This window comes from Hipposideros armiger, unplaced genomic scaffold (assembly GCF_001890085.2).
Source record: "Hipposideros armiger isolate ML-2016 unplaced genomic scaffold, ASM189008v1 scaffold_95, whole genome shotgun sequence".
NCBI lineage: Eukaryota > Metazoa > Chordata > Mammalia > Chiroptera > Hipposideridae > Hipposideros > Hipposideros armiger.
In genome coordinates, this window is record NW_017731445.1 from 326,565 (window position 1) to 346,320 (window position 19,756).

The window sequence follows — 19,756 nt, forward strand, 5'->3', positions numbered from 1 at the left end:
TTCCTTGGGTTATTTTGATGTCCTTTTTCTAACTATGTGAACTGAATGTTTAATTCATTGATTTTCATTCATTCTTTCTTAGTAATGAATATGTATGAGCTATTAGATTTCTTTCTAAGCACTGCACCATCTACCTATTAAATCCATTCACCCAGCTCACATTCACCAGGGAGCAAGCTTTTCTTTACCATTCCTCTCTGAAATAATTTCTGTCTTTGAAATCAAAAGCAGTTTTGGGCTATTTGTTTGGCAACCGCTAAGGAGAATGGCACTGTTTATTTTCACAGAGCCTTCTTTCTGCCTTAGCATAGTGTCCTAGCACAAAGAAATGATGATAATAATAACAATGATTAACCTTTATTGAGCACTTACCCTGTAGCTGGCATTGTACTTTATACACATTATTTTAACAACACCATACTAATCTTCCATGGCCTTTTTTACAGAGGAAAAAGGTACTAAATGTCTTGTGTTTCTGTTGCTGGAACATGCCAAACTTTCGGCTCTAGGGCCTCCCCTACTTGCCTGTGTGGGTCTCCGTCCATCTTCTAATTCAGTACTCAGGACAAATGCCGTTTCTTCAAAGACTTACTGATCATGGGATGTAAAGCAGCATTCCTCCACACTTTCACACGTTCTCTTTTATTTTGTTCATAGCACTATCTCATACTATCTTGCTCATTTTATTCTTCTCCTTGTTATGAACTGCCTCTACCACTAGTCTTTAAACTCCAAGGAGTAGAAATTTTGTCTGGTTCACCACAGCATTTCCAAGGCCTCTTACAGCAATATCTGACACTGAATAAATATTTGTGCAATCAATTCACCGAGGAACGCAAATAATAGAGCTTGAGGAGGAGCCTGTATTTTTAGGCTTTGCAGAGTAAAGTTAACAGCTACTTTTGAATCTGAAGCTGTGAAAGTGTGACTTTTATTGAAGTCATCGCTCAATAGATGTGTGACTTACAGTGCCTCACTCAATTTCAACTGGCTTTTCTCTCCTGCGAAATGATGAGGAAGGCCCTTTCCACTCATTTTCACCTACTGTGATGGTACACAGAAAAACGTTCCTTAAAAAACAGCACGAAAGCAAGAGAGGAGGAGGGGGTCCCTTAAAGCCACCCCGCAGCAGAGGAGGGGAGGAGGAGGGCAGTGAAGCAAAGTGCGGGTAGGGTGAGGACGAGGGGGCAGTCTGGTGACCCTGGAGAACGGAGGGGCACTGGTGATGGCGAGGGGGGCACAGAGGTTGGGAGGGGCACGGGGGGTGCCTGGTCTATACGGCTGGGACTGGGCAGGACAGCACCTGGCACGGAGGAGAGGCGAACGGTGTGTGGTGGGGAAGGGTGGCATCCGGTAACCACTGGACGCAGGGGGCAGCTAGGTATAGGGAGGGGGCGCTTAGGGATTGCCAAGGGTGCTCCGAGGGGGCGCGGTCTATCCGGCAGGACCGGGCAGGACACTGACAGAACGCGGGGCCCAGCCTGAGGAAGGCGGCGGGGGCAACCAGGGGTCGCCGAGGAGGCCTCGGGGGGCCTCAGGCGGCGGAGAGCAAAGTGGGAGCAGCAGAGCGGCTGAAGGGGGCCGACGGCAGCAGGTGGGTGGGGAGGAGGCGCCGAGGGCGCAGGTGGGCGCGGGGCGGCCCAGGGACTCGCAGGGGAGGGCGCGGGGGCGCGGCTTGCGCGGCCTGGCCCGGGCGGTGGGAAGAAGCGCTCTGAGCAACCGAGGGGCGGGCGCTGAAGCCGGGCAAGGCGCGGGAGGGGCGGCCCCGGTGGCCCTCGCCTCACTTCCGGGAGCGCTTGGGCGCTGTGCTGCCGCCAGCTCGCAGCGTTGTGAGCCCGCTGGCCGGGGGCCGGGGGCCGCGGAGCCCGGTGAGCGCGCAGCCAGGCGGAGGCCCCACTGCCCGCGCCTCGCGGGCCTCTCCCTGCGGCCATGGGGGCGTCCGGGCGGCTACTGCGCGCAGTGATCATGGGGGCACCGGGCTCTGGCAAGGGCACCGTGTCGTCGCGAATCACCAAACACTTCGAGCTGAAGCACCTCTCCAGCGGGGATCTGCTCCGAGGCAACATGCTTAGGGGCACAGGTGGGAGCCCGGGTGGAGCCGGGCAGTGCGCTGTCGCACGGGTTGGGATTTGCGGGCAGGGGGGCCGGGGCGGGGAATGCGAGTCCCTGGGATGCGGGTCCAGGGATGTGGGTGCAGCATCTGCTTGCCGCTGCCCAGGGGCGAGACCTCGGGCCTCTGAGAGACTGATTGCTCACCGAAACCTCTGACCTCCGTGGACAGCTGCAGGCGAGTTATTGGGGGAAGGAACTAGGACGTTAGGACGCGTTCGAAGTTCAAAGATGAAAGGAAATCTCTTGGCTTTGAGTGGCATGTCCAGCCCCAGTCGCAGCTGCTCGTAAGGGTTCATCGAGCTGTGGCTTATTCTCCATGTGCCCTTGCGCCTGGAGAACTGTTTGCTCCTTAATTTTTTTCGCCCCACCCCGCCTTTTTTTTTTTTCTTTTTTGGTTAAACTCAGATTTTGTAGTTCTGGCTTTTCCCCTATAATCTGAAGGCAGAGCACTATTTACCCTCCCTGCAGGCACACAATTGGCTTAGATCTTCGACCCCCAGAGATTTCTTAGACACGAAGGCTATTCATGTGCGTGATTATCTGAAAGATTGTTTTGTTTCTCGTGCCAGATAAATTCTTATAACTCAGCACAAAATCCAGTCAACAAACTACACTTTACAATGGGTCGATTTTATGTTATGTAAATTATATCTTAAGGAAGCTCTTCTTCCAAATTCAATAGCAGGATGAGGTTTTTCTTTTTTTCTCAAAAGTGTTGACCTTTATTTTCCAAAATAGAACTCATTTTGAAGCTCCTTTTAAAAATTATAGACGTAGTGCCTGCACAAGATAAAAAAAGGATTGGAAACAGGACAGAAGTAGTTAAAATAAAAGTAAAGCCCTCTCTCATGACCTGACTCAATCCCATTCTTCAGAGGGGAACAGTATCTTGTGTTTCCTCTTAGAAATTTATGTACAAGCTTTATTTATATGTATATGTATATGCTTTATTTTATGTAATATGTAATCATACTATAAATGTATTCTGCACCAGTGTGTTTTCACTTTGTACCTGGGATATCTTTACACATGAAAACATAGAAATCCATTTCATTCTTTTAATGTTTGTATAGGTATCTATTTGCTGAATCTATGATTTATTTAATCGATTCCCTGTTGATGAACATATACGGTAGGTTATTACTAGGTGGGGTTTTGTTAGTTTGTTTCAAAATAGTGACATTTAAATGAAAAAAAGAATCACCCCAGTGTTTTTAGTTTGTCTCTTGGAGTTCTTTGGTTCAGCACCTGGTTTGGTGAATTACTACCTTTATTTTTCTCTTCTAATATTGATCTTTAAAAAAAAATCATGAAGTTTTTTGTAGTTAATTAGACTTCTTCAAAAGGTTAAATTGTTGGGCTTATTTGCTAAGTGTTGTTGATGCAATGTATTGAAGTAGTTAAGTCAACAAACGGTCTCCAGTACTGCACCTAGTTGGGGTAAGTTTATCCAAAGTGGATCAGAATAAAGAATTCTTAAGTGATTCTCCGAAAAATAACTTAGCAGTGATATATTACTGTGCGGTACAGAACACCATCAGGAGACCTCACTTTGTGAAAACACAAAACATTAAAAAAACAAAATTAAAGCCAATAAGTAAACTTGTTGAAAATATTTATTTAAAAATTAGAAACAATGCGCTTTGTTTATCCTTACTATCCCATGACATGCCTGCTGTCCTCTTTGATGTTTCACAACATGAAAAGTGAGGCTAGAGGGAAGAGAGGATCGTGGGGGAAGATGTTTAGCTTGTCTCAGGCATCTGCTCTTTCTGGAGTCTTTATAGGCAATTCCTTAACAAGGAAAACAGAAAATGTGGTTTAGGGAGGTTTCATGAGATTGTTATTACAGATGTTCCGTATCTCAGGACTAAGAATATATTCTCAATAAATATTTGTGAATGGATGGATGTTTCTCATAGGATCAGAGCCAAAAGAGGTGTAATCGTTCATTTAAAAAAATACTGCTTAATGTTTTTGATACTAAGAATAAAGTATATTTATGATAAAGAAAGAAAAACATGAGAATATAAAAAAAATTAAAATCCTCTGTATTTCGCCACCTAAAGACAATTATAATGAACCCTTTGCTGCTTTTTCTTATATATTTTTCTCTTTTTTCTCTGTTGCATTTATGTGTTTGCAATTTTGTTATATTCTAAATTGTTTAGATACCTTTTCCCTCACTTATTGTGAGCATGTTCACACATCATCAAGCAGTCTTTAAGACGATATTTAGTTTCATCAAGATTGCAGTTACTAATTTAAATATTTCCTGTTATCAGACATTTATGTTGTTAGCCATTCTTTGCTATAATAAATACTGTTAGGACTATGTTGTGCGTGAACATTTGGTAACATCTCTGCTTATTTCCTAGTATGGAATTTCTATAAATATGGTACCATCAAATAGTGTTACAAAAGGATGGCACCAATTTACTCTCCAACAACCAGTTCATGACGGTATTTTATAACCCATGGCTCTGTATTTTATAACTAAAGTTTAAAATTGTCCCAGCAGATGTAATTAAAGACAATGAAAACAGGAGGCAAGTGGTTGACAGTGGCAAACTTGGAGTAACCATAGGTTACCACTGGACCCTGGAGTCAGGAAACTGGAGTGTGAACCTTAGACATTAGTCCTCTCATTTAAAGATGAGGAAATTACATTCAGGAGAGGCTAAAGACCTTGCTCAACAATAGATAGCAGTTACTGGGGAACAAGGGTGAACACCCAGGTTTCCTTGTGTGCCAGTTAAATTACTCTTTCCATTATGCAGCATTTCCCACATTGAGGTTCATGAGATAATTTTAGGTAGACAAAATTTTATCTCAAGTAAAAGTAAAATTCAAATTTAAAAACAAATAAAAAAATTTCATTTGATTTCAAAGTGTATTTAAAAACAACTAGCACACCAAACCTTTAATTTTGTGACTATTATAGCTTATGAAATTAAAAAGCTGAGTCACTTTAAAAGAAAAGTATATCGTAAATAATAGTTCAGCTATGGCAGAAATTGTAAGGTTGCCATATGATTGCCCAAAGTTTGAGAAACTGCACTGCAGCTTGGTGCTTCTCAAAGTAACGCTGGACTGGATGGCGAACCCTTTTGAATCTTATTTGTTCTCATCTGTGAGTTGGGGAAGTAGATAATCTTCAAAGCCTCTGTCAGGAGCCAAGATTCTGTATATCTAACAAACTTTTTATTATGTACACCTGTGTAGCATAGGCCTGCCTAATTAGAATGATATTGACAGTAGAGCAAGTTATTTTTATAATGGAAACGTTTGATTTATAATAGGCAATACATTTACGTGACTTGGAATTTCAAAAAATATAAAGCAACTTTTAGTGAAAAGATCCTTCCAGAGCTATTTCATGTACATACAACATTTTTCCTTCTGTTGTTTTTCTTTTGTACACAAATGATAGCAAACTATACATACTGTTCTGTACCTTTAACGGTATTGCTTTCCATGAGGATTGTCCCAGTTCTTTGTTTCTAACAGCTTTATTAAGGTATAATTTACATACCATATAATTTACCTATTTAAGGTTTACACTTCAGGGAACTTTAGAATATTCACAGAGTTGTGCAACCATTGATTTTAGAACATTTTTATCACTCTCAAAAGAAACCTCATGCCTATTAGCAGCCACCCTCATTTCCACCCCGCCCCACCCGATCTGAGCCACTGGCTACATTAATCTACCTTCTATCTCTATTGATTTGCCTATTATGAACATTTCATGCAAATGGAATCATACAATATGTGGTCTTTTGTGTCTGGCACCTTTCACTTAGCATAATGTTTTCAAGACTCACCCATGTTGTGGTTATGTATTGGTACTTCATCCCTTTTTATGGCTGAATAATGTTCCATTGAATGGATGTACTACATTTTATTTATCCATTCATGAGTTGTGGACATTTGGGTTGTCTCCCACTTTTCTGTTATTTTGTGGGTGCACTAAAGTTCCTTTAAACAGTTTAAAGAGCATTTTTAAAAGATGAACCTGATAATAAACACCGTCTCAAAGAAAGTAAGGTTTTGATAGATTTCTTTTTTAAACAAAATAAATTAGGTCTTTTAAAATTCCATGGCTAGAATCCAGGGGAGCTCATTTCTCCATCCATCCATCCATCCATCCATCCATCCATCCATCCATCCATCCATGGATCCATCAAGCATCTCATGTGTGCCAGGTACTGGAGATACAGAGACAAATGTGGTGGTACTCACAATTGGAATGTAGGCACGGGGAGCAGATGGCCAGATGGCTGTGTGTATTAGTCTGCTCAGTCTGCCATAACAGAATACCACAGACCAGGTGACTTAAACAACAGAGATTTATTTTCTCAGAGTTCTGGAGGCTAGAAATCCAAGATTAAGGTGCTGGCAGTGTTGGTTTCTGGTGTGGTCCTTCCTGGCTTGCAAATGGCCACCTGCTCACTTTTTCCTCATGTGGCTTTTCTTCTGTTGCATGCTCTCCTGGTGTCTCTTCCTCTTCTTATAAAGATACCAGTCAGATTGTATATGGTTCAGTGCATCATATTATATTTAGGGTTGTGCAACAATCAATTTTAGAGCATTTTTACCACCTTGAAAAGAAACCCTATTCCCATTAGCAGTTGCTCTCCATTTTCCCCAATGCTTCCCAGCCCTAGACAACCACAAATTTTCCTTCTGTCTCTATAGATTTGCCTATTCTGAACATTTCATATAAATGGAATCATATAATATGTGTCCTTTGTGTCTGGCTTCTGTCACTTAGCATGTTTTCAAAGTTCATACATTTTGGAACATATATCAGTACTTCACTTATTTTTATGGCTAAATATGATTTTGTATGGATAGACCACATTTTACTTATGCATCACTTGATGGACATTTGGGCATTTCCAGTTTTTGTCTATTGTGAATATTGTTGCTATGAACATTCATATATAATTTTTTGTGTGGATATATTTTTTTAATTGCATTCAGGTGTACAAAACAACATAGTGATTAGACATTTACATACCTCACAAAGTGATCACCTCAATAAGTCTATTACCCATCTCACAGTGTACATAGCTATACAGTATTATTGACTATATTCCCTATGCTATACTTTATTATCTCTGTGACTATTTTTATAGTTGACTTTCAATATTATTTTATATTTATTTCATGTGTACAGTGTATTGGTTAGACAGTTATATAGTTTATGAAGTGGTCCTCCTGATAAGTCCCATCTGACACTGTACATAGTTTTTACAATATTATTGACTATATTCTCTGTACAGTACTTTACATCCCCGTGACTATTTTGTAACTACCAATTTGTACTTCTTAATCCCTTAACCTTTCTCACCCAGCCCCCAACTCCCTTCCCATCTAGTAACTATTGAGTTTGTTCTCTGTATCTATGAGTCTGTTTCTGTTTTGTTTGTTCATATGTTTTATTCTTTAGATTCCACATATAAGTGAGATCATATGTCTTTCTTAGTCTGACTTATTTCATTTACCATAATACCCTCTAGGTTCACCCATGTTGTCGCAAATGGTTAGATTTCATTCTTTTTTTATGGCAGAGTAATATTTCATTGTACATATGTTCCACAATTTCTTTATCCAATCATCTATTGATGGACATTTTGGTTGTTTCAATATCTTGGCTATTTTAAATAGCGCTGCAATATACATAGGGGTGCATATATCTTTTTGAATTAGTGTTTTGGATTTCTTGGGATAAATACCCAGGAATGGAATTGCTGGGTCATAAGGTAATTCTATTTTTAATATTTGGAAGAACCTCCATACTATTTTCCATAATGATTGCACCAGTTTGCAATTCTTCCAACAGTGCACAAGGGTTCCCTTTTCTCCACATCCGTGTGAACACTTGTTGTTTGTCGATTTATTGATGATAGCCATTCTGACCGGAGTGAAGTGGTATCTCATTGTGGTTTTTATTTGCTTTTCTCTGATGATTAGTGACGTTCAGCATCTTTTCATATGTCTGTTGGCCATCTGTATGTCCTCTTTGGAGAAATGTCTATTCAGGTTCTCTGCCCATTTTTTAATTGGATTATTTGTTTTTTTGCTGTTGAGTTGTATGAGTTTTTAAATAAATTTTGGATACTAACATCTTATCACATATTGGCAAATATCTTACATTCAGTAGAATGTCTTTTCATTTTGTTGATGGTTTTCTTTGCTGTGCAAAAACTTTTAGTTCAATATAGTCCCATTTGTTTATTTTTTCTTTTGTTTCCCTTGCCCCAGGAGATATAGCAGTAAAAATATTAATAAGAGTAATGTCTGAGAGTTTATGGCCTATTTTTTTTTCTAGGAGTTTTATGGTTTTGTGTCTTACATTTAAGTCTTTAATCCGTTTTGAATTTATTCTTGTATATAGAGTAAAAAGGTGGTCCAGTTTTTTTAAAAAATGTTTTTATTGGGGATTATTTGGGAACGGTGTGTTTTTCCAGGACCCATTGTCTCCAAGTCAAGTAGTGGTTTCAATCCAGTTGTGGAGGGTGTACCTCAGTGGCCCATGTGGGAATCGAACTGGCAACCATGGTGTTATGAGCACTGCACCCTGCGCTCTAACCACCTGAGCTAACCAGCCGTCCCCAGTTTCATTTTTTTGCATGTATCTGTCCAGTTTTCCCAGCACCATTTATTGAATAGACTGTCTTTATATATAAACCCAGGAAGTACACCTGTCAAATGGCAGCCAGCTTTTAGGCACTTCGAGCTTCATGAATTTGACAATTTAGAATATGCTCTGAAGTCAGTATGGTAATTCATACCAAGGATTTTGAAAACACTCATATTTTGACCCTTTAATCTGGCTCCTAGGAATTTATCCATCAGGATTAATTCAGAAGACAAAAATAAAGGAAATAGAAAGAAGAAAAAGAAATGGTGTTAAAATCTTTAAAAGCAGCAATAGGGAAACAACAATTCTAGTTTAAATGTTCAACAGTACTGCTGTGATAGTGTATTTTTTTAAAAAGATTTTATTGGGGAATTGGGGGAGAGGAACAGACATGTTGCTGTCCTTTTGTTCTTCAGTTTAGTTGTGGAGGACGTCGCTTCACTGGCCCATTTTGGTATTGTGATCATTGTGCTCTTCTTGGCTGAGGCAGATCGGTTCCTGGCCATTGGACGGCCACTCACGGCGGCTCATGGTAGCTCACGTCAGCTGCTGGCTACTCATGGTAGCTTACAGCAGCCTACTGCAGCCCCACTGTAGCCTACGCCGTCACTGGTGACTCATGGCAGCTCAGCTCCAGGTCGAACTGTTGTTCACCGTTTTAACTGTAGAGGGCAGTGTCACTGGCCCATGTGGGATCCGAACCGGCAGCCCTGCTGCTCAGAGCTCGCACTCCTAAGCCAACTCTTAACCAACGAGGCACTCAGCCGGCCTGATAGTGTATTTTTATACATCACATTTGGATATATGTTGATAGAGTGTTATATAGTTATGAAAAGTGACATTATAAAATCACTGAAAAGTATTTGCAAAATAATGCTAAGTGAGAAGAGAGCACAAAGCTATATACTTATATACACAGATTACAATGGCATTACAATTCTGAATGTATATAAATAGTTTGGTGAGAGATGATGAGGAAATTAAAATACTGTTGCATAAGAATGACATATAGTTATGGGTAATATTTTTAAATTGTTTATAAATTCTTTTCCAGTGTGTTTTAGTAATGAAAATATAATATGATTACAGTGCTAATCTGGTTAAAAATTGAGTTGTGATAGCAGCATCAGTTTTAGAGGATTACAAAAGCCTGTACATCACTTGAACAGAGTCACTTAAAAATGACTATTTCAAATTCTTATTTAAAAAAATAATTTCAGAAATTTTATATGCTGTTTCTGATAGAAAATCTAGAAAATACAGAAAAGTACAAATATGTTAAAAAAAAAGTTACACAATTATGTCACACAGAGATGGCTACTGTTACCATTGTTTTTTATGTCTATACATTTACATTTATATATTTTTACATAATGGAGAATTTTAAATAAGCATTGATTATTTTGTAACCTCTGTTTTTATCACAAAAGTTGATGATGCACATTTTCATATTAGTGTGTAATCTTTGGGTAACCAGTTTCCTAGGGACCTGGATGGGATAAAACAAGTATACTTGCTGATTTGCTTTTTTCCCCCTCATTCTGCTGTAGAAATTGGTGTGTTAGCCAAGACTTTCATTGAACAAGGGAAGCTCATCCCAGATGATGTCATGACTCGGCTGGCCTTCCATGAGCTGAAAAATCTCACCCAATATAGCTGGCTATTGGATGGTAAGTGAAGTGTCGCGAGCATTTCAGCTGCCTAAAATGATGAGTGTGGGCAGGAAAATGAGCATTTCATGGGCTACAGACAGACAGACATCATGGATGGTGGGCAGGGAGCCTGAGTTCTGCCACTACCCAGCCTGAGGCCTTGGGCTAGTCATCTTCTCTGGGCCTGCTTTTTGATCCGAATGGAAAGAGGGAAGTGGACTGCATGATTTTTAAGCTCCCTTCAGATGTGACTTTAGCTCCATCCCCCTCCTTTGAGAATATTTTATGAGGAGAGAGGATCACCACAAAAGGAAAAAGGAAGGCTAGAAGATAATTTACAATCAGCTGTAAACTTTTGCCAGGTAGAGGTGTAGTGGAGGCCTTGAGGATAGGTTGATTTTTAGTTTCTAAAGAGGGAGAGAGAGGTGTTTATTGTAAGGTACAAGCTCATGTGATTATGGAGGCTGACAGGTCCCAGGATCTTCAGGGTGGGTTGATAAGTGGAGATCCAGGAGAGGGGATGGTGTACTCCCAGTTTGAAGGCCAATGGCTCAAGATCCAGGAAGAACTCATGTTTCAGTTTGAGTCTGAAGGCAGGAAAAAAGCCCATCTCCCAGCAGGCCCACGGCAGTCAGGCAGGAGAAATAGCTTCCTTATTCTGGGGAAGGGCAGCCCTTTCATTCTATTCAGGCCTCCCGTGGATTAGATGAGGCATACCTACATTAGGGAGAACAACCTGTTTTACTCAATCTACTGATTTAAATGTCAAACTCATCCAAAAACACTCTCACACAAACACACCCAAAATAGTGTTTGACCAAATATCTGGGCACAGTCAAGTTGACACATGAAATTTCATGCATGTGTCATGACACATGAAATGAACCATCACAGTTGCCCTACAGCTGTGATCGGCCTGCCTCACGGTGTTACTGTTTTTGTTCAAATTGCTCAATTAATTAATTCTCTTCTTCCCTCTCTTTGTCCCTTCCTCTCTTCCTTTCCTTTGTTCTTTTTAAAAAATTTTGTAAAGGTTTTCCAAGGACGCTTCCTCAGGCAGAAGCCCTGGATAGAGCTTATCAGATAGACACAGTGATTAACTTGAACGTGCCCTTTGAGATCATTAAGCAACGCCTCACTGCTCGCTGGATTCATCCAGCCAGTGGCCGAGTCTACAACATTGAATTCAACCCTCCCAAAACTGTGGTGAGTAGTTTTGGTGTGACACGGCCTTCCACAGAGCAGACAGTGTCTGAGCTCTCTTGCCCTCACAGACAGAAGTTTTATGACCTTGGAAATCCTGCTTGACCAAAACTCCTGAGGGTATATTCTCAGGTTACTTGGTGTAGTTGACTTGTCTAGTCCACTGAGCTTGTTACTAGGCATCCTCAGGAGTAACAGAGGTTTGTTATTCCTTCAAAAGCATTTATTGATTTCCTACTCTGTGCCAGGGAGTGTGTTAGGAGTTGGGGCCATAGGGATTAGAGACACTTTGGTTTACTCAGGGCTTGCAGTTGAGAGTCCCAGCCTGTAGCCAAATCTTTTTGTATATATATACTCGTATATATATATTCACCGTAAGAATGTCCAAACCTGTAGAGAATTACTATAAAAATTTAGAGCCAGAGGATATGCCTGGAAGTATCATCATCTCAGCTGACTGAGGAAGATACTTCCAAGAATGGCAGCTCATAGCTTCTCATATGCATTTTGATTAAGGAATGTAAGGAAGATTAAATGAAGGTGGAAGAGAGCAAGGCGGGGATTAGATTACAGGGTAGTTAACAAGATTATGTGCTCTCTTGAGGGGGGTTATTCTTCTGAGGGGTCTGAAAAGAGGCATTTCAAAGGTATGTTAACCCAGATGCACAGAAACAATGGATAGGGCTTGCTTAAGGCAAAGATAGACCTTTTACTGAGGAAGTTATATGCCTGGGGCCTGACTACCCACCATGACCTGCCCAGTTAGGAATTTATGATCAGATCACTCTGTGAGGTTACTTTCTGTAGGACCCCTTTTTGTCCACAATGTGAAATTATTTAGAGGCTGCTTAGAAAAGCTTTTACTCTAAGGAGCAGGTGACTGACACTGCGGAAATGATCCTGGAGTCTTATGACTCTGTATTTAATGATCTGGGTTTGGATTTGATTCTATTTAAAAGCCCATTTGTGTGCTTGGTGCTTGTGTAGAGAACATACCTGTTTAAAAATCATGTAACTGCTTATAAAAAATATCTTTCAAAAATAAGATGTTTGATACCAGCCGGTCTGACTCCCATTTAGGGCATCGATGACCTGACTGGAGAGCCTCTTGTCCAGCGTGAGGATGACAGACCAGAGACGGTTGTCAAGAGACTGAAAGCTTATGAAGCTCAAACAGAGCCGGTCCTGGAATACTACCGGTGAGTCCGTCACTTTTCAGAACTTCTCATGCATGATGAAGCTCTAAGGCGGTTTCTGACTATCCATGCTTCACAGCTGAAATGCGAAAACACCAGACGATCCAATGCAAATCGGTTTATAATAAAAGAGGTTTATTAGTGCACGTAACAGAGAGAGCCAGAAGGTAGGTTGGGCTTCAGTTACCTCTAGGTTCGATGAGAGTGTTGCCATTCTCTCAGCTTCATGTTGTCTTTGTCCTTAGTCCTGCCTAGTTTCAGACAGTTGCCAGGAACACCCCTTTCATGAAGGACTGAGGGGTCACCTTTCCTCCAGTGAACAAAAGCCCCCAGCATTATGCAGATTGAACCAACTGGAATAGCCACTATGGTCAAGGAATGCCCTGCACTGTTTTAGGCCCTGGTTACTACCCGTTCGGGAACCCGTCACCGGGATGGGAGGGCTTACACTGATGGGTCCACACCTGAAGCTGGGGGTGGGTTAGTCTCACCCAAACTCTGCTGTCTGGTGTGAATGAATGCCGGGGAGGCAAACCTAATAATGCCCACTACCTGTGCCAACAGAGGACACTATCGCACAGAAGACTCAAATGGCAGCCAATTCTCAGATCATTTATTTGGCTAATAGTCTTTAAAAGCTTATATTCTAACATAGTTTTGTCTGCTCCCCAGGGAACTCATGTTCCACAACAAATATGGGCTCTATACTGAATTCATATCTGACTCAGACTAAGAAACAATCCAATTTCCTTTCCCTCTCCTCACAGAGGATTGATCACAAACCCTTTGCTTTAATTAATTCACTTACTGAATGATGATTCAGTGTCAACACAGTACAGTGTTGTGGCTGGAGCACAGACTCTGCTGCCAGATTGCACAAGTTCAATTCCCAGTTGACCTTTTATTAACTTGGCCTTAACCTGTTTTCTCCTCTATAAAATGGGGGTGTGAATAAAGGGTTGAAAGATTGAGTTAATATGTGGAACTCTTAATTGTTTCTGACACATAGTAAGCACTTTATAATTATCGGTTATTATTATTGTTATAATAGGGTAAGTGTGCAGTGAAATCTAAAGCAATGGTCTGCAAACTTTTAATAGTTATTTCTGGAGGGTGAAATTATAAGAGAGTTGGCGACTCACTTTCTACAGTAGCTGTTACTATAATTTTGTGATTTGTCTAGTGAGCCTGGCTTTGCAGATTACCAGCGCTATGGCCCTGGGCAAGGTATTCAACCTGTGTGCCACAAATTTTTCATTTGTAAAATCAGAGCAATATTAACTAGTGCCTCGTTTATATGGCTATTAAGGGAATTAAGTGAGAGAATCCATGTAAAGGCTCACAACAGCCCTGGCACTATTAAGTCAGTGTTAGCTGTTATATACTCTGTTGCCACTGTGCTGGGCCCTTGGTCCACACAGATAATTAGACCCAGTCCCTGCCAAGCCTCAAGAAACTCCCCTTCTATCTGTGGGTGAGGCAGAGGGATGAGTAAACTATATTCATCATAAAATGTACTTATATCAGTCAGGAAGCTAATTCACACTTGGCTAAGCAAAAGGGAAATTTATTGGTCATGTAACAAAAATGTCCAAAGGTGGATGGATGCTGGGTTCAGGTGTTCAATCAGTGGCACTGATTAGCTCATCCTTGAAGCTGGGAAGTGGGGACAGTCCCACCTGAATCTCATGGACCCAGTTTCCCCTCCAAAAGGGACTTGTTATTCACTCAAAAACAACCAGAAGAAGGGAAAACACATTGTTGGGATAACAACACTGCAAAGCAGGGATTAATTCTGTCAGACTACAGGAAGGGAAGTCAGGGAAGGCACAGAGATGGAGCGTATGACCCGGGTCCCTATCTTAGGAGATAGATACCCTAGTCTTTCTTGGCTTCCGGTTTTTGCTACCTCTTGGCCATTGTTTGAAGCTTTTCCTTCCAAACTCCTACACATAGAGCTAGGGCTGGACTTCATAAAAAATTCTAAGTGGTATTTGCAATAACCTTAGTGATAGTCAGCATTGTTATTTTAAAATATTGACAGTTGTTTTGTTGTCTTTAAAACTCTTGCAGCTGTGGGACAGTTATAGAATAATTAGGTCTGTGTTTACAAACAAAGTGATGCTCTTGCTTTTTAGAGGATCAATAGCTGAAGCTGGTTCATTTTATTACACAGAAGTTAAAATGACAAATGTTCGCCCAGGGTACAGCTTAAGGATTGAATAATGCCTGTAGTTGTGCCCTCAGTAATTAACCCACTCGTGACATTGGCTTGATTTTAAAGTGGCTCTTCTAGAGGCTTACAGCTGTTAAGCTTTTTCCCTTGAAAGCTTTACAAGATGCCCATGAGTTTAGAAGCAGGAGGGCTTCTAATATGCAGAGAATACTGTATTTGCATAATGTCTCTCCTTAGGAGACGCTTCTTACCAAGGAAACAGTGGGAATTATTTAAGTTAGAAGTCTTAATTGTAGCAAATTTTCTGAGGTATCAAGAAAGGAATGCTTGTGTCCCCAGTGAAAATTCTGAAAATCTAGTGAAAATGTTGCAGGTATGATGGATCCTGTTAGAAAGACTAAACCAGAAATCCTCAGTTGCTCTTATGCAGCAGTGAAGCCAAGGTCTATGAATGGGTTGGAAGAGGAAGGTAAACGAGAGGAATACCAGAATCTGTGGAGGGAATCCGTGTTTGGAAAGCAACTCCAGAATTCTGATTCTCCTTTCCATCGTACCCCCAGAAAACCGGGTAAATAGACTTTGGCTGCTAGTCTGGTGACAAGTCAGACAAATCTTCCTGGGGAGAAATGGAGAAACACAATAGGAAACCCAATAAAAACAATACCTTTTATTCCCCTTTCCCCTAAAATTCAGAAGAGTAGCACAGAGGGAAAAAATAAACCAAGGTGAAAAGAAGGAAGCACAATCAAGTGTGAGAAAGCTGTTTTGCAAATGGGTAGTAGACAAAGAAAGCCAAGAGGTGTCAGGGCATCGGGCAGGCCCTGTGTTTGGAAACTTGAGTTGTTTGGGCTGTTTCTTTCCATCTCTAACACACAGTTTTGTCAGTAAAATAAGGAAACTTGAACTTTAGAAAGGATTAAATAAACTATTATATGTAAAGCACTTAGCACGTGTTCAATAAGTGAGAGTTGCTATTAATTTTTAAGTTACCATTCGGTAACCCAGAGGGCACAACCAAAACCAAAACCTAGGCTTTCCAATGCCCAGCCAAGTGCTCTTCTCTTTGATCACACAGATCTGTACTGAACTGAGGCTTCGAAGTCCACATTATCAACTTTGAAGAATCACGTTGAAAAAGTGTATTAGGAAGACTCAGACCTGTGTTTTTTGTTTTGTCACCTTTAGGAAAAAAGGGGTGTTGGAAACATTCTCTGGAACAGAAACCAACAAGATCTGGCCCTATGTATATGCTTTCCTGCAAACCAAAATTCCACAAGTAAACCAGAAAGCATCCGTTACTCCATGAGAAGTGCGTGTGACCAGTAAGATGAGCAGAAGGTCCTCATTTAGAAGCTCCAGGTCCTAAGACTGAATTGTATGAATTCTTTGAAAATTTTATTCGTTTCATTTCTACTGATTTTATTCTGGAAATTAAGGATGTGCCAAATGAGTCAGATACTGATTCATCTTTCAAAATCATCTAGTATGTTTTATCCAGTTATCTTTCTGTGGGTGTACAATTTAAAAATATCATATCTAATGAAACTTTTGAAAAATCATTTAGAGCATAATTAAAAGGCCAATTAATAGTAATCTAACTTTTGTTCAGAAGAGTAAGTGGTTGATACAGTTTCCTTGTTTTTCTGGAAAAGCATAAAACAATTCCATGTCATTTGGGAAAAGTATCTTATCAAAGGATTTTGCTTAGACTGATGCCAAAAAAAAAATCTTTACCACTGTGATACAGTTTTGTGACTCTGTGTCTGTAAAATTCCAGAAGAAAAGCAACTGGATATAAAGATTAGTTTGAGAATGCAAATACACTGCTGCCTCTATACTAAGAAATTTCTAAGATAGCCATATATATTTATTTTGTTGTTAACTTACCTTCAGGTTACTCAGAATCTTCAATTTGCCATAAAAATATATCAATTAGCATATAGGAAAGCATTAATTTCCCATGATTTGTTTTCTTTTGAAAATACATGTGTACTGAGGGATATGATTTATGTTAGAAATTATAAGTTCTTGCAAAAGCACCAAAGTTGTATTTTCAAAGGAAAATGTAAAGACCTATGTTTTCAGACGTTACTCAGGTTAAGAGATATGCATTAGGATCTACTTGTCAGTTTCTCTTTTTGATCAAAATGTATGATCTGCCTTGATGAGTAACATATTCAAGTACCCACACACAGAGAGAGAATAAAAGAAAATCCATGGCACTCGGTAAAGTAAACACACTTTGTCATTAGGAAATAGAACTAGATCAGGTTTGCCTGGGGAAAATTCCCTTGACAAATATAACAATCATAATTAGTAAACAGGTATGGCAATGAAGAGGATTTCTATGACAGGTTAAAAAGGACCCGGAAACAAACTGAGTTTACTGAAGGAGTTTATTCCTAATCAAAGAAGTTTACACCTGCTAGCATTCACTGCTATCCTATCTTAAGGGTAAAGAACTCTTGTTGGTGAATGTAACCTGAGCAGCCATTTTAAAATCAAAATGATTTGATTCCTTAGTGGGATGCATGCTTATGTACTGTGGCCTGGTACAAAGTGGGGCACTATAAGTGGAGAAACCTGACTGCATCTTCAATGGCATATTTACTCTACTTGGTGCAAAATCAAATGAAACAAGTCCTTGTAAAAGGTGTTATTAACTGCCTTTGAAAATCTGGCCCGTTTTATTCTAGGCACTTAAAAATACAAATGCCAAGAAGTGACTGGTATGTATTTTGCCGGAAAAAAACTTATTTTCCTTTTTTTTTTGATTTTTAAAAATTCAATGTTGAGCTTTCAAAATGGACCAAGGCTTTTAAAAAAGGTTTACAGTAAACATTACATTCTTTACAACTTTCTATAATGCCTTATTTGAATGTTAATATTATGTGCTTTCTAAAAATGTTGTGAACTACTAAACTTATGAATTATCACTAGGTTATCAGGCATACATTAGTATTAAGGTATTATAATACAGTGCAATTTTAGAACTGTACATATCAGTTTGTCTTTGGTAGTTCAAAAGGATCACTCCATGTCACCTTCCATTCTGCTGCCCTGATGACTGACTGATATCTGAATTAAAACAGTAACAGTACACAGACTGGTTTCATTTTATGCTACACTTTTATCTCGTGCTATAGTATTACAGCCACACTGGCCTTCTTGACACTTAGAAGACATGGAAATCACAAATGGGTAGAACATGGCTGTGAAATTTAAGTCTCTTCCCTGTGACCATTCCCTCCTCACTCACAAAACAATCCAAAGTTTTGCACATACCTCCATTACTTTGGGAAACGCCTGCACTATTACTTTTGTTTTTAATTAAAGCAAACAAGAAGAACTTGTTTTATGCAGAATTAATGTCATAGACAGTTCTGATGATTATCATAACTGAGGAAACACATCCTGCTAAAAAAAACCCATAATGCTGTACTGCCTACCACTATGATTTACGTGCCACATGGAAGTAGGAATGGAGCTGAATGCCACGGCTAGAAGCTACTATGCCTTGAAGGTTAATGAGGACAGTACTTTAATCTATTACCCTACTTTCTGGAGTACCATATTTTGGCACACCCTTCATAAGCAGAGGTGTGAGAAATGGAAATTGGCAGTACCATCCAGAAATTTTATTTCTCAATTCCATTTGAAATAGGTTAAACACTGTCTCAAATTTCTAAACCCCAACCCCATAGCTACTTTCCTACCAGCTATTTATAATGGCATTCCAACAAAGTAAAATATTTTGGATACTCAAGTTTGTTACAGAACTTACCTATGTTAATTAACAAATCATGGTAATTACAGACTTCACATTAAATTGTTGTAATACTTGCAACCAACAGCAAAAATAAATTTGTATTTTAAAACATGTTTATAAGTTGTGTCTTCTCATTGACAAGAAAATATTCTCAGACACTGGTAATCCAAGATTGTGATTTTGGAAGATACAATTAAAAATTTTTAGAACACAGTCAAAATAGTCTAGCTGTGCTTAAAGCTTCTGGTAAAAGCCAATGTGCTTTGTAGAGTTCATACCCCACTTTACCTTTTTTTTTTTTTTAGCTCACTAACAGTTGTTTTTCTATATGTATAGCACTGAGTAAAGTTATGATTGCACTTTGGAAGAATTTTACCAAGTGTAAATCAATCTGGTGGTCATATTTTACCAAAGGATTCTAAAAGTGTTTGAAAAGGAAATAGCATAAAGAATCATCTTTTTATATTTAGAAAAGATCAAACTTCCAAGTTTAATTCTTTAAGGCTTATGAGAGTGGTTTTGACTTATCAGATGGTAAGCAGTTCATAGTCAACTTTTATTCATCTTTGTATCCTCCGCTCCCTTTAGCTTACATAGTAAGCAAGCAAATACTCACTAGATGAATCAGCTTCTTAGACCTGTGAAACAGTACATCATGTCTGTTACAGATGGAAACAGATGCATAGAATTTTAGGAACTTATTAAAACTGAAATAAAAAGCCTGACCTCAACCCAGACAAGTATATTTTGTATCCCACATAGGTTTAAGAACTGAAATACATGACTGACTTTGAGAACAGTCAATTGACATCTTTTTATTTTTCTCTGAAAAATACCCCAAGGTTAACTTCAGGATAACTTTGTCTAAACCCACAATTTTTTTATTCTGTAAGAAAATCTACTCATTAGATTCATGTTCTTTGGGTAGCATGTTAATTCACCTTTAAAAGGGTAATAGCAATGCTAACCTGGAAGACCCAATTTTCCTAAAAAAGT

The 19,756-nt window shown here is 39.6% G+C and overlaps 1 protein-coding gene across 1 annotated transcript; it reads left to right on the top strand.

Annotated features, from left to right (window-relative positions):
- The first annotated feature begins 1,757 nt into the window (after window positions 1-1,757).
- AK3 (adenylate kinase 3) lies at window positions 1,758-18,871 on the top strand. Its single transcript, XM_019645901.1, has 5 exons — window positions 1,758-2,080; window positions 10,315-10,434; window positions 11,450-11,622; window positions 12,700-12,818; window positions 16,177-18,871. The coding sequence occupies exons 1-5, from the start codon at window positions 1,930-1,932 to the stop codon at window positions 16,295-16,297; spliced, it is 684 nt and encodes a 227-aa protein (XP_019501446.1). The 5' UTR covers window positions 1,758-1,929; the 3' UTR covers window positions 16,298-18,871.
- Window positions 18,872-19,756: the final 885 nt, after the last annotated feature.